The sequence below is a fragment of the Haematobia irritans genome, chromosome 1 (genome assembly GCF_050003625.1).
Source record: "Haematobia irritans isolate KBUSLIRL chromosome 1, ASM5000362v1, whole genome shotgun sequence".
Classification (NCBI taxonomy): Eukaryota; Metazoa; Arthropoda; class Insecta; order Diptera; family Muscidae; genus Haematobia; species Haematobia irritans.
The window spans coordinates 246,356,062-246,369,467 of NC_134397.1; the positions used below are offsets into that span (position 1 = coordinate 246,356,062).

General features: G+C 34.2%; 1 protein-coding gene across 7 annotated transcripts in view; it reads right to left on the reverse strand.

Moving 5' to 3' along the window:
* Positions 1–305: 305 nt before the first annotated feature.
* The window catches only part of LOC142242560 (uncharacterized), a 122,494-nt gene continuing 109,393 nt past the window's right edge, over positions 306–13,406 (reverse strand). For all 7 annotated transcript variants that reach the window (XR_012724223.1, XR_012724218.1, XM_075314341.1 and 4 more), the window contains one exon: positions 306–993. Coding sequence is in view for 5 of the 7 variants with exons in the window: in XM_075314341.1 (XP_075170456.1) it covers positions 870–993 (124 nt within the window). In the remaining 2 variants the exon portion in view is untranslated. The remainder of the gene's footprint in view (positions 994–13,406) is intronic.

Consider the following 13,406-nt stretch of genomic DNA (forward strand, 5'->3'; position numbering starts at 1 on the left):
TTTTAAAGAAGAAACAAAAAAAAAAATAAAAGTTAAATATCTTTGCTCAACATTTTATAGCAATAATTTTAAATAAAAAAGTTAATGTAAAAAAGTTTTACGACTACAAAATTTTGTGTTTTTGTATACTTAGTGACGTTTTTTTATCTTAATACAATTAATACAATACAAGCAACTTAACGACTAAGAAATGTATTATTTATATGTATACGAATTATATATTCTTTTTAAACAAGTTTTTTTTGTTTTATAAACTATTACTCGTACATTTTACTTACAAATCTAAGATTTCAGTTTTGTTTATAATAAAAAAAAAATATGTTCTTTAATAATAAAAAAAATTATAAGAAAGATTAAGTTTTAATTTATATTCATATAGTTTTACTTAAGAAATATTATTATACAGTAGTGGTTCAGAAAATAACTTTTGTTTTAATAGTTTTTGGTTTATTAGAATCTAATGTGATGTGATTGTTACAAAAGTTAATGGACGGATTAAGTTTTACAGCAACAATATTGATACAATAATCAAGTTGATAATCAACAATATTGGAACAAAATACTGATGCTATTAAAAAAAAAAAAAACAATTAAATATACGACTTTTATAATTGTCGGTAATTTTATCGACATCTGGAAAATATCCTCAGGGCAGTATGGTTCTTTTAGACATATTGTTTGCCGTAATCGATTTTTCTATTGCTGGGTTTTGAACACACTCAAATACTTAAAATTAAATAATAATTTTAATTCTACAATCTATTGTTTTCCGGATAGCCGTTTGTGTAAATGTATATACAAAAATTTCAAATATTGGAAATGACACTGGATATGGCCAGTCTGCTGTTATCCTTTGTTTGTTTTCCTCTTTAACTGTGATGGTTTGATGGTCCCCGTGAACGATTTGGTTGTATAGGACCCGGCTGACCTCCATTTCTAGATCCAGGACGATGATGTACTATAGCATAATGATCGGTTTCCATAGGCATTGACCTATTAAAAATAAAATATTAAGGCAACCAAAAGAAAATATTATTTTTTTTTTTAGTAAAAGTTTTTGATATTTGATATCCAAACATATCATCGATAGTGGGAAATATTGTGTAAATCAGGTCTAAGTAATAATAAAGGGTGATTCTTTTGAGGTTAGGATTTTCATGCATTAGTATTTGACAGATCACGTGGGATTTCAGACATGGTGTCAAAGAGAAAGATGCTCAGTATGCTTTGACATTTCATCATGAATAGACTTACTAACGAGCAACGCTTGCAAATCATTGAATTTTATTACCAAAATCAGTGTTCGGTTCGAAATGTGTTTATCGACAAATTTTGTTCAGCGATGAGGCTCATTTCTGGTTGAATGGCTACGTAAATAAGCAAAATTGCCGCATTTGGAGTGAAGAGCAACCAGAAGCCGTTCAAGAACTGCCCATGCATCCCGAAAAATGCACTGTTTGGTGTGGTTTGTACGCTGGTGGAATCATTGGACCGTATTTTTTCAAAGATGCTGTTGGACGCAACGTTACGGTGAATGGCGATCGCTATCGTTCGATGCTAACAAACTTTTTGTTGCCAAAAATGGAAGAACTGAACTTGGTTGACATGTGGTTTCAACAAGATGGCGCTACATGCCACACAGCTCGCGATTCTATGGCCATTTTGAGGGAAAACTTCGGAGAACAATTCATCTCAAGAAATGGACCGGTAAGTTGGCCACCAAGATCATGCGATTTGACGCCTTTAGACTATTTTTTGTGGGGCTACGTCAAGTCTAAAGTCTACAGAAATAAGCCAGCAACTATTCCAGCTTTGGAAGACAACATTTCCGAAGAAATTCGGGCTATTCCGGCCGAAATGCTCGAAAAAGTTGCCCAAAATTGGACTTTCCGAATGGACCACCTAAGACGCAGCCGCGGTCAACATTTAAATGAAATTATCTTCAAAAAGTAAATGTCATGGACCAATCTAACGTTTCAAATAAAGAACCGATGAGATTTTGCAAATTTTATGCGTTTTTTTTTTTTAAAAAGTTATCAAGCTCTTAACAAATCACCCTTTATATTTTAAAGAAAGTAAAATTTTTATAGCAGCTATTTGTTAATTACAATATGTTTATTTAGCTATGGATAAATGATTAAAAAATAATGATTATCAAAGCATTGGCTAGAGAAATGTCGACAACTAACTACTGATAAGAGCACAAAAAAAATATAGCACAACATTGCACACAAAAAAGTTTTTTTTCTGATTCAATCACGAAATTAATTGATCCAAATAATTTTTTAATTGAAATGTCTTCAATCACAGAAATGATAGCATCAATTAAAACAAGTATATACGGCCGTAATTTCGGCCAGGCCGAAGCTTATGTACGCTCCACCATGGATTGCGTAGAAACTTCTTCTAAACACTGCCATCCACAATCGAATTACTTAAGTTGCGGTAACGCTTGCCGATAACAAGGTATCTTAAAACCTCCTAACACCGTCTTCTAAATTGTTGGCCCCCGGTCTAACACACAGATGGCGTCGCTAGTATTAAGTGCATATTATTTTTATATATTACCAACCTTCAAATGAATCGTGTCAAAATTTGACGTCTGTAAGTCAATTAGTTTGTGAGATAGAGCGTCTTTTGTGAAGCAACTTTTGCTATTGTCAAAAAAATGGAAAAAATGAATTTCGTGTTTTGATAAAATACTGTTGTCTGAAGGGAAAAAATACGGCGGAAGCAAAAACTTGGCTTGATAATGAGTTTCCGGACTCTGCCCCAGGGAAATCAACAATAATTGATTGGTATGCAAAATTCAAGCGTGGTGAAATGAGCACGGAGGACGGTGAACGCAGTGGACGCCCGAAAGAGATGGTTACCGACGAAAACATCAAAAAAATCCACAAAATGATTTTGAATGACCGTAAAATGAAGTTGATCGAGATAGCAGAGGCCTTCAAGATATCAAAGGAACGTGTTGGTCATATCATTCATCAATATTTGGATATGCGGAAGCTCTGTGCAAAATGGGTGCCGCGCGAGCTCACGTTTGACCAAAAACAACAACGTGTTGATGATTCTGAGCGGTGTTTGCAGCTGTTAACTCGTAATACACCCCGAGTTTTTCCATCGATATGTGACAATGGATGAAACATGGCTCCATCACTACACTCCTGAGTCCAATCAACAGTCGGCTGAGTGGACAGCGACCGTCTCCGAAGCGTAGAAAAACTCAAAAGTGCGCTGGCAAAGTAATTGCCTCTGTTTTTTGGGATGAGCATGGAATAATTTTTTATCTTGAGAAGGGAAAAACCATCAACTGTGACTATTATATGGCGTTATTGGAGCATTTGAAGGTCGAAATAGCGGCAAAACGGCCCCATATGAAGAAGAAAAAAGTGTTGTTCCACCAAGACAACGCACCGTGCCACAAGTCATTGAGAACGATGGCAAAAATTCATGAATTGGGCTTCGAATTGCTTCACCACCCACCGTATTCTCCAGATCTGGCCCCCAGCGACTTTTTCTTGTTCTCAGACCTAAAAAGGATGCTCGCAGGGAAAAAATTTGGCTGCAATGAAGAGGTGATCGCCGAAACTGAGGCCTATTTTGAGGCAAAACCGAAGGAGTACTACCAAAATGGTATCAAAAACTTGGAAGGTCGTTATAATCGTTGTATCGTTCTTGAAGGGAACTATGTTGAATAATAAAAATGAATTTTGACAAAAAAAATGTGTTTTTCTTTGTTAGAGCGGGGACTTATCAGCCAACCTGTTAATTCAATTTCCAAAAAAAAAAATTTTACAAAATTTTCTATAGAAATAAAATTTTGAGAAAATTTTCTATAGAAATGAAATTTTAACAAAATTTTCTATACACCCAGAGAAATGATTGGTTGGAATTCGATTACGACAACAGTTCGATAGTGGAAACCCACAATTTTTAATTGTGTGGAATAATTATTAGTTATATCTCTTGTTTGGTAGTTTATATAATCAATATAACGGCGGTGTGACCAAAAGGTGGTACACACGACCAAATATTGGTCGTTATTTATACATTAAAGTATCTAACCATTTCAATTTATTCCACCCTGTTGTGATAACTGATATAAGTTGGTTGTGTTAACAAATTTTGTAGTTATAAAGAGAATTTGTTGCTATGGACTACATATATATATATATATATATATATATATATATATATATATATATATATATATATATATATATATATATATATATATATATATATATATATATATATATATATATATATATATATATATATATATATATATATATATATATATGACAACAAATAAGTTGTTTATTTCAGTTAATATATGAAACTCTAAAATTTAAATATTTGATGACGTGAGTTCACCAAGAACCATCTTTTAAACCGGTAGCTGCATTGTTAAGTGGTAAGTAAGTTAAACATAAAACGACATTAATATCACTCTGATTTTAACCTTTTCCCTAATTTTCTTACAATTTCATAAAATATATCAATCAAAATATGACGACTTCCGGGGTTATGAGAGTTGTATATATAGATTTTTTGCCTCGTCATCAGACTCACAATCAATCAGCAAACGAGAACATTTCGCCTGGTTATGCCTGAGTCCACCTGAAATCGATCGCGATTGTGAGAGTGAGTATCAAATAATGACTGAAGAAGATATTTTGAGAACCGTACACCAAGAACCACAAACGCCGAATTTGGGCTACATTCCAATTTTTCATTAGATAAATGATCAGTATGAGAAATATTAATTTGTAATACAATTAAATAAAATGAAATCAGAAATCAGAAATCATTCAACGGATGTTTTCTTTAATTGTATAATAATTGGTTTTCCAAAAAACTGATAATTGCTTTAACAAACGAATGAAACCTTATTGGTTGTGATTTCCAACTAGACTGTTATTGTACCCAAAAATTTAGTCATCCAAACAATTTTCTGTATAGTTGTGCCGGACAAGAATTGGTTGCTCTAACAAATTTTGTTATAGTAGATGGGACCAAATAATTCGGTTGGCAAAAAAATTGGTTGGTACAACAAATTTGTTTTCTGTGTGTAGAAATGAAATTTTAACAAAATTTTCTATAGAAATGAAATTTTAACAAAATTTTCTATAGAAATAAAATTTTGACAAAATTTTCTATAGAAATCACAATTTGGCAGATTATTTTTGGTTTGAGTGGCAACCATGATTATGAACCGATATAGACCAATTTTTGTGTGATTGGAGATCGGCTATATATAACTATAGACCGATATGGACCAATTTTGGTATGGTTGTTAGCGGCCATATTCTAACACCACGTTCCAAATTTCAACTGGATCGGACGAATTTTGCTCCTCCAAGAGGCTCCGGACGTCAAATCTGGAGAACGGTTTATATGGGGGCTATATATAATTATGGACCGATATGGACCAATTCTGGCACGGTTGTTAGAGACCATATACTAACACCATGTTCCAAATTTCAACCCGATCGGATGAAATAAATCTGGTGATCGGTTTATATGGGAGCTATATATAATTATGGACCGATATGGACCAATTCTGGCACGGTTGTTAGAGACCATATACTAACACCATGTTCCAAATTTCAACCGGATCGGATGAAATATGCTTCTCTTAGAGGCTCCGCAAACCAAATCTGGTGATCGGTTTATATGGGAGCTATATATAATTGTGAACCGATATGGACCAATTTTAGCATGGTTTTTAGAGACCATATACCAACACCATGTACCAAATTTTAGCCGGATCGGATGAAGTATGCTTCTCTTTGAGGCTCCGCAAGCCAAATCTGGGGATCGGTGTATATGGGGGCTATATATAATTATGGACCGATGTGGAGCAATTTTTGCATGATTTTTAGAGACCATGTACCAACACCATGTACCAAATTTTAGCAAGATCGGATGAAATTTGCTTCTCTTTGAGGCTCCGCAAGCCAAATCTGGGGATCGGTGTATATGGGGGCTATATATAATTATGGACCGATGTGGAGCAATTTTTGCATGATTTTTAGAGACCATGTACCAACACCATGTACCAAATTTTAGCAAGATCGGATGAAATTTGCTTCTCTTTGAGGCTCCGCAAGCCAAATCTGGGGATCGGGGATGGGACCTATATATAATTATGGACCGATGTGGACCAATTTTTGCAAGGTGGTTAGAGATCATATACAAACACCATGTACCAAATTTCAGCAAGATCAGTTGAAATTTGTTTTTCTTTGAGTCTCCGCAAGCCAAATCTGGGGATCGGTTTATATGGGGGCTACATATAATTATGTACCGATGTGAACCAATTTTGCATGGTTTTTAGAGACCATATACCAACACCATGTACCAAATTTTAGCAAGATCGGATGAAATTTGCTTCTCTTTGAGGCTCCGCAAGCCAAATCTGGGGATCGGGGATGGGACCTATATATAATTATGGACCGATGTGGACCAATTTTTGCAAGGTGGTTAGAGATCATATACAAACACCATGTACCAAATTTCAGCAAGATCAGTTGAAATTTGTTTTTCTTTGAGTCTCCGCAAGCCAAATCTGGGGATCGGTTTATATGGGGGCTACATATAATTATGTACCGATGTGAACCAATTTTGCATGGTTTTTAGAGACCATATACCAACACCATGTACCAAATTTTAGCAAGATCGGATGAAATTTGCTTCTCTTTGAGGCTCCGCAAGCCAAATCTGGGGATCGGGGATGGGACCTATATATAATTATGGACCGATGTGGACCAATTTTTGCAAGGTGGTTAGAGATCATATACAAACACCATGTACCAAATTTCAGCAAGATCAGTTGAAATTTGTTTTTCTTTGAGTCTCCGCAAGCCAAATCTGGGGATCGGTTTATATGGGGGCTACATATAATTATGTACCGATGTGAACCAATTTTCGCATGGTTTTTACAGACCATATACCAACTCCATGTACCAAATTTCAGCCGGATCGGATGAAATTTGCTCCTCTTTGAGGCTTCGCAAGCCAAATCTGGGGATCGGTATATATGGGGGCTATATATAATTATGGATCGATGTGGAATAATTTTTTGCATGGTTGTTAGAGACCATATACCAACACCCTGTACCAAATTCCAGCCGGATCGGATGAAATATGCTTCTGTTAAAGGCTTCGCAAGCCAAATCTGAGGGTCGGTTTTTATGGGGGCTATACGTAAAAGTGGACCGATATGGTCCATTTGCAATACCATACGACGACCTACATTAATAACAACTACTTGTGCCAAGTTTCAAGTCGATAGCTTGTTTCGTTCGGAAGTTAGCGTGATTTCAACAGACGGATGGACGGACATGCTTATATCGACTCGGAATTTCACCACAACCCAGAATATATATATATATATATATATATATATATATATATATATATATATATATATATATATATATATATATATATATATATATATATATATATATATATATATATATATATATATATATATATATATATATATATATATATATATATATATATATATATACTTTATGGGGTCTGAAAGCAATATTTCGCTGTGTTACAAACGGAATGACATAGTTAATATACCCCCCATCCTATGGTGGAGGGTATAAAAAGTAATTGAAAGTCAATTAAAAAATTATTTGATCCAATTAAAAAATTAATTGATACTATTAGTTTTTGTGATTGATTTTTGTTTCAATTAAGAAATTTGTTAAATCAATTAAATTTTTTGAATTGAATTTTTTTTTAACTCAATTTTCGTAAATTTTTTTTCTGTATGCCAATCAAAATTTTAATTCAATTTAAAAAATATATATTCCGTTAAAAATGTAATTGATTCAATTTTTTTTTAAATTAAAAAAAATCAAAAATTACAATATCCTGTTGTATTAATTATTTTATTATTTGACTTTGGCGATTGACGATATTCAATTAAAAATTAATTGTACAAAAAATTTGTGAACAAAAAAATATTTGTTCCTCATTTCGATAAACTTCACATTTTAATTGAACATCAGTTCCTACTCTAGGGTGTTGGTAGGTATTCAAATGATATATACAGAGTAACATGTCATTGAGATATTGACCCTCATTGTTGTATTTTGTTTTGTTTTTTTTTTTATATTATATGCGATAAGATTACTGATGTAAACAATATTGCAGAGATATTAATAACAAAATTTTTGTACTTTAGTTAAACAAAGAGTGGAAAAATTGTCATATGATGGTCTTGTTAGATAAACAATTTGAGCGATATTTAGTCAAATAGAGATTTTGTAATTTAGAGATTGCAATGACAGCTGAATTAAAAACAAAATTGCGGCCTAACATGGCATATCTGCTACTGATATGACTTGAAGTAATGAAGGGGATGTTTTATAGAAATCAGTTATTTATGTTATATATAATTTTAGATGAGCGTGTAAACGCTTACATTCGACAACTATATTAATGTAACTTATTCTATAAGAATATTCTATGTGAACATATATTATTTTGATTTTTTATTTATTTGAAAAACTCTTTCACTACAAAGCGAACATATGTATATTGAAAAAAAAAGTATTCCCATTCAAAGATTTTGAATTCAGTTTAAGTAGGAAATGAATTTAAATTGATAACTCTCTATAAACTCTTATGAGATTTCAAGAATTTTATTTAATTTTAACACTGAAAAAAAAACAGTGAACCCACCATGAAGAAAAATTTTGGTTAATTTTAGAAATTTTTGATTATTTTAGGAAAATTTTAACTAAACAGTGTTATACACACTGACATCACGCAAATATCACAAAAATAAATAAATATTTTTCGATAAATGCAAGAAAGTTTATTGGACATAATTAATTTTTTTTTTCACCTGTTCGAGAAACTTTTGTAGTTTGAAGGAAACTAATGGAGTTCAAAATTGCAAGAATGTCTTCAGTGCCATAGAAAGTTCAACATGGGCGCATTTATAGTAAAATTTACAAATTTAAAGAGATAATAAACTATTTTGGAAGAAGTACGAATTTAGTAAATCTTTATGCTTCAATTGTGTATGTTGTTAGTTCATTTAACTAATGTACGCAAAAAATTATTAGAGTGAAGGAAACTTCCCCCAAACATAATAATTGCATGAATTAAAATAAAGTTAAATTGGCTTTAGTGAAATAGAGGGTTCACTTTTGTTTGGGTGAAGGGAAAATAATTATAAATAAACTAGAGTAACCCGGCCCGCTTCGCTGAGCCTCCTGAAGCATATTTTCGTTAACTTAGTCAACCATATCCTTCGATCTGAAAACAAATTCGAAATGATTTGAACTCTTATAAAAAGTAGGATCAGGGGAAGTCTGGCACAAAAACTGAAGTACTGATTAATCACTCCATGGTTTCCACACACGTGTCCCGTACATTTAAAAAAAATCGGACTACTTGCCTTTTCGTTTATATACAGAAAAAGGGCGGTAAATGGACCGGCTTAACAAACGTCGGATAGGGGGTGATCCCTTTCAACCAATTTTTATACCCTCCACCATAGGATGGGGGGTATATTAACTTTGTCATTCCGTTTGTAACACATCGAAATATTGCTCTAAGACCCCATAAAGTATATATATTCTGGGTCGTGGTGAAATTCTGAGTCGATCTGAGCATGTCCGTCCGTCCGTCCGTCCGTCCGTCTGTTGAAATCACGCTAACTTCCGAACGAAACAAGCTATCGACTTGAAACTTGGCACGAGTAGTTGTTATTGATGTAGGTCGGATGGTATTGCAAATGGGCCACATTGGTCCACTTTTACGTATAGCCCCCATATAAACGGACCCCCAAATTTGGCTTGCGAGGCCTCTAAGAGAAGCAAATTTCATCCGATCCGGCTGAAATTTGGTACATGGTGTTAGTATATGGTCTCTAATAACCATGCAAAAATTGGTCCACATTGGTCCGTAATTATATGTAGCTCCCATATAAACCGATCCCCCGATTTGGCTTGCGAGGCCTCTAAGAGAAACAAATTTCATCCGATCCGGCTGAAATTTGGTGCATGGTATATACTAATACCATGCACCAACAACCATACATCTCCAACAACCATGCAAAAATTGGTCCACATCGATTCATAATTATATATAGCCCCCATATAAACCGATCACCAGGTTTGACCTCCGGAGCCTCTTGGAAGACCAAAATTCATCTGATTCAGTTGAAATTTGGTTCGTGATGTTAATATATGGCCTCAAACTCCCATGCAAAAATTGGTCGAAATCGGTCCATAATTATATATAGGCCCCATATAAACCGATCCCCAGATTTGACCTCCAGAACCCCTTGGAAGAGCAAAATTCTTCCCATTCGGTTGAAATTTGGTACGTGATTTTAGCCAACAACCATGCAGGAATTGGTTCCTATCAGCCCATAATTATATATATATCTCCCATATAAACCGATCCCCAGATTTGACCACCGGTGCCTTTTAGAGAAGCAAGCTTCATCCGATCTGCTTGAAATTTGGTACGTGGTGATCGTATATGATATTTAACAACCATGCCAAAAGTGGTCCATATCAGTCCATAATCACATATAGCCCCCATATAAACCGATCCCAAGATTTGGTTTTGGAGCCTCTTGGAGGAGCAAATTTCATCCGAGTGAGTTGAAATTTGGTACATTGAGCTAGTATATGGTCGTTAACAACCATGCCTAACTAGGTCCATATCGGTCTATTGTTATATATATATATATCCCTCAGATAAATCGATTTCCAATCACACAAAAATTGGTCCATATCAAGTTCATAATTGTATATAGTTCCCATATAAGTGACCCCCATATTTCAATTCTGGCTCTCTACGTACCGTACAAAGAGTCCATATCGATTCGTAATTATTTATAGAATTAACTATACATAACTTTTTTGTCTAATATATACCACGTATGGACTAACTCACAATTTAGAAAACGATGTTAAGAAGTTTTAAGATACCACAACCCAAGTATTTCGATTGTGGATGACAATCTTTCGTAGAAGTTTCTACGCAATCCATGGTGGAGGGTACATAAGATTCGGCCTGGCCGAACTTACGGCCGTATATACTTGTTTGTTTTTTAATTGTTATGCATTCAAATCGTTGGACTATCTTCTACATTTTCTGTGAATTTCAAGCGTGGTTTGTCAAGGGGAGGTATACTTCTCCTAAACATACTGTCCAATAAATCGGAAAAAGTAAAAGTACTTGAAAAATTTACCATATTAACATTTGTTAAGGTTTTGGACACGGAGAACATGCGTTTCCCAAACATATACCGGAAAATGAAGCACCATCTACGTTGCCTGTCAACTTCATGTAAATTTAAGTTTTTTACTTAAAAAAGTCTGGCAGAAGACTGTGGAAAAATTATAAAATTATGTACCGAGTTCCCATATATCGACAATCCTCTACTTTCTATTTTCAAAAAATTGGGCAAAAGGCAACTCCCCTCCTTTGCTTCTCCCCGATCAGATATCGTAAATGCATGTACCCTATATTCATTTCACAAACTATCCAACTTTACTGTTTCCCTTCCCCAACCAGACATCGAAAAATCCTATACCCTGTATAAATTTAATCATCTTCTCCCAATTTACGGTAAATCAGTTAAGTAAAAAGAGGTTAGATTTTCCTCTATTTTTTTCTAAAGGGACGTCATTTTCTCTGCAAATTGCAAGAATATCTGTAAACTTTCCTTCAAGTTTCATAGTGTGGGGGCAATGTTCCCGTCCAAATACCCAAAACTCAAGTACACCATAGTGATTTCATAACCAACCCGTACAGCCTTCGTAAATTTCAACAAAACTTGAGAATTATATTTTTTTCAGTTTTAGAGGAGGAGAGGACGTCCCAATATCGAAAAATGATATAGCGTATATTGTGTAGACGTCCCAGAAAATCTCAAGCAAATTATAAGTCAAATTTTTAAACAGCAGGGCAAGGGGAGGCCCTCTTCCCTTCCGAATATTACAAAATCAGATATCCATTAGAACAATATAACCTACCCAACATCCTCTGTAAATTTCAAGTAAATTGAAAAAGTGTAATTGCTTCACAGTATGTACTTAGTTCTCCGTAAAATTTCAGAAAGTCGACAAATTTTATTTTTTTTTTCACTGTACTTTAAAAAAGTCGGATAAAGGGAAGGCCCTCCTCATTGACCAAATATGGAAAAATAAAGTAGATGTTCTTTCCCTAGATGCCCCCTTCAACCTTCCCTGAAAATTTCAAGCAAATCGGATAATTTTGTTCCAATTTTCAAAAAGTCGGCCAAAGGAGATGTCCCCCTTCCCGTCCAAATATTAAAAAATCAGATAAACCATAATAAATTCATAACCTCACGGCGTGTTCTCTGTGAATCTCAAGTAATTCAGAGATTTTTTGTTGTTTCACTGCACTTTAAACAAAAATCGTATAAAGGGGTGGTCCACCTCTGAGACCAAATATCGAAAAATGAAGTAGTGGGTCTTTGTCCAGACCCTAACCTTCCTTGGAAATTTCATCCAAATCGGAGAACTTTGGCCCAAGGGGATGTCCACGTCCCCCAACAGATATCAACAAATGAGGTCCCTTTTTTCACCACATGATTACCCTCTACATTATCCGAACATTTTTCATGTGAAAACAAGTAAGAAAAGTCTAAAGTCGGATGGGGCCGACTATATTATACCCTGCACCACTTTGTAGATCTAAATTTTCGATACCATATCACATCCGTCAAATTTGTTGGGGGCTATATATAAAGGTTTGTCCCAAAGACATACATTTACATATCACTCGATTTGGACAGAATTTGATAGACTTTTACAAAATCTATAGACTGAAAATTTAAGTTGGCTAGTACACTAGGGTGGAACACAATGTTAGTAAACAACAAGTAAGGAAAGTCTAAAGTCGGGCGGGGCCGACTATATTATACCCAGCACCACTTTGTAGATCTAAATTTTTGGTACCATATCACATCCGTCAAATGTGTTGGGGGCTATATATAAATGTTTGTCCCAAATACATACATTTAAATATCAATCGATCTGGACAGAATTTGATAGACTTCTACAAAATCTATTGACTCAAAATTTAAGTCGGCTAATGCACTAGGGTGGAACACAATGTTAGTAAAAAATATGGGAAACATTTAAATCTGAAGCAATTAAATATAAGGAAACTTCACAAATGTTTATTTATGATTTATCGCTCGACATATATGTATTAGAAGTTTAGGGAAATTAGAGCCATTTTTATAACTTTATGACTAAGCAGTGGCGATTTTACAAGGAAAATGTTGGTATTTTGACCATTTTTGTCGAAATCAGAAAAACATATATATGGGAGCTATAACTAAATCTGAGCCGATTTCAACCAAATTTGGCACG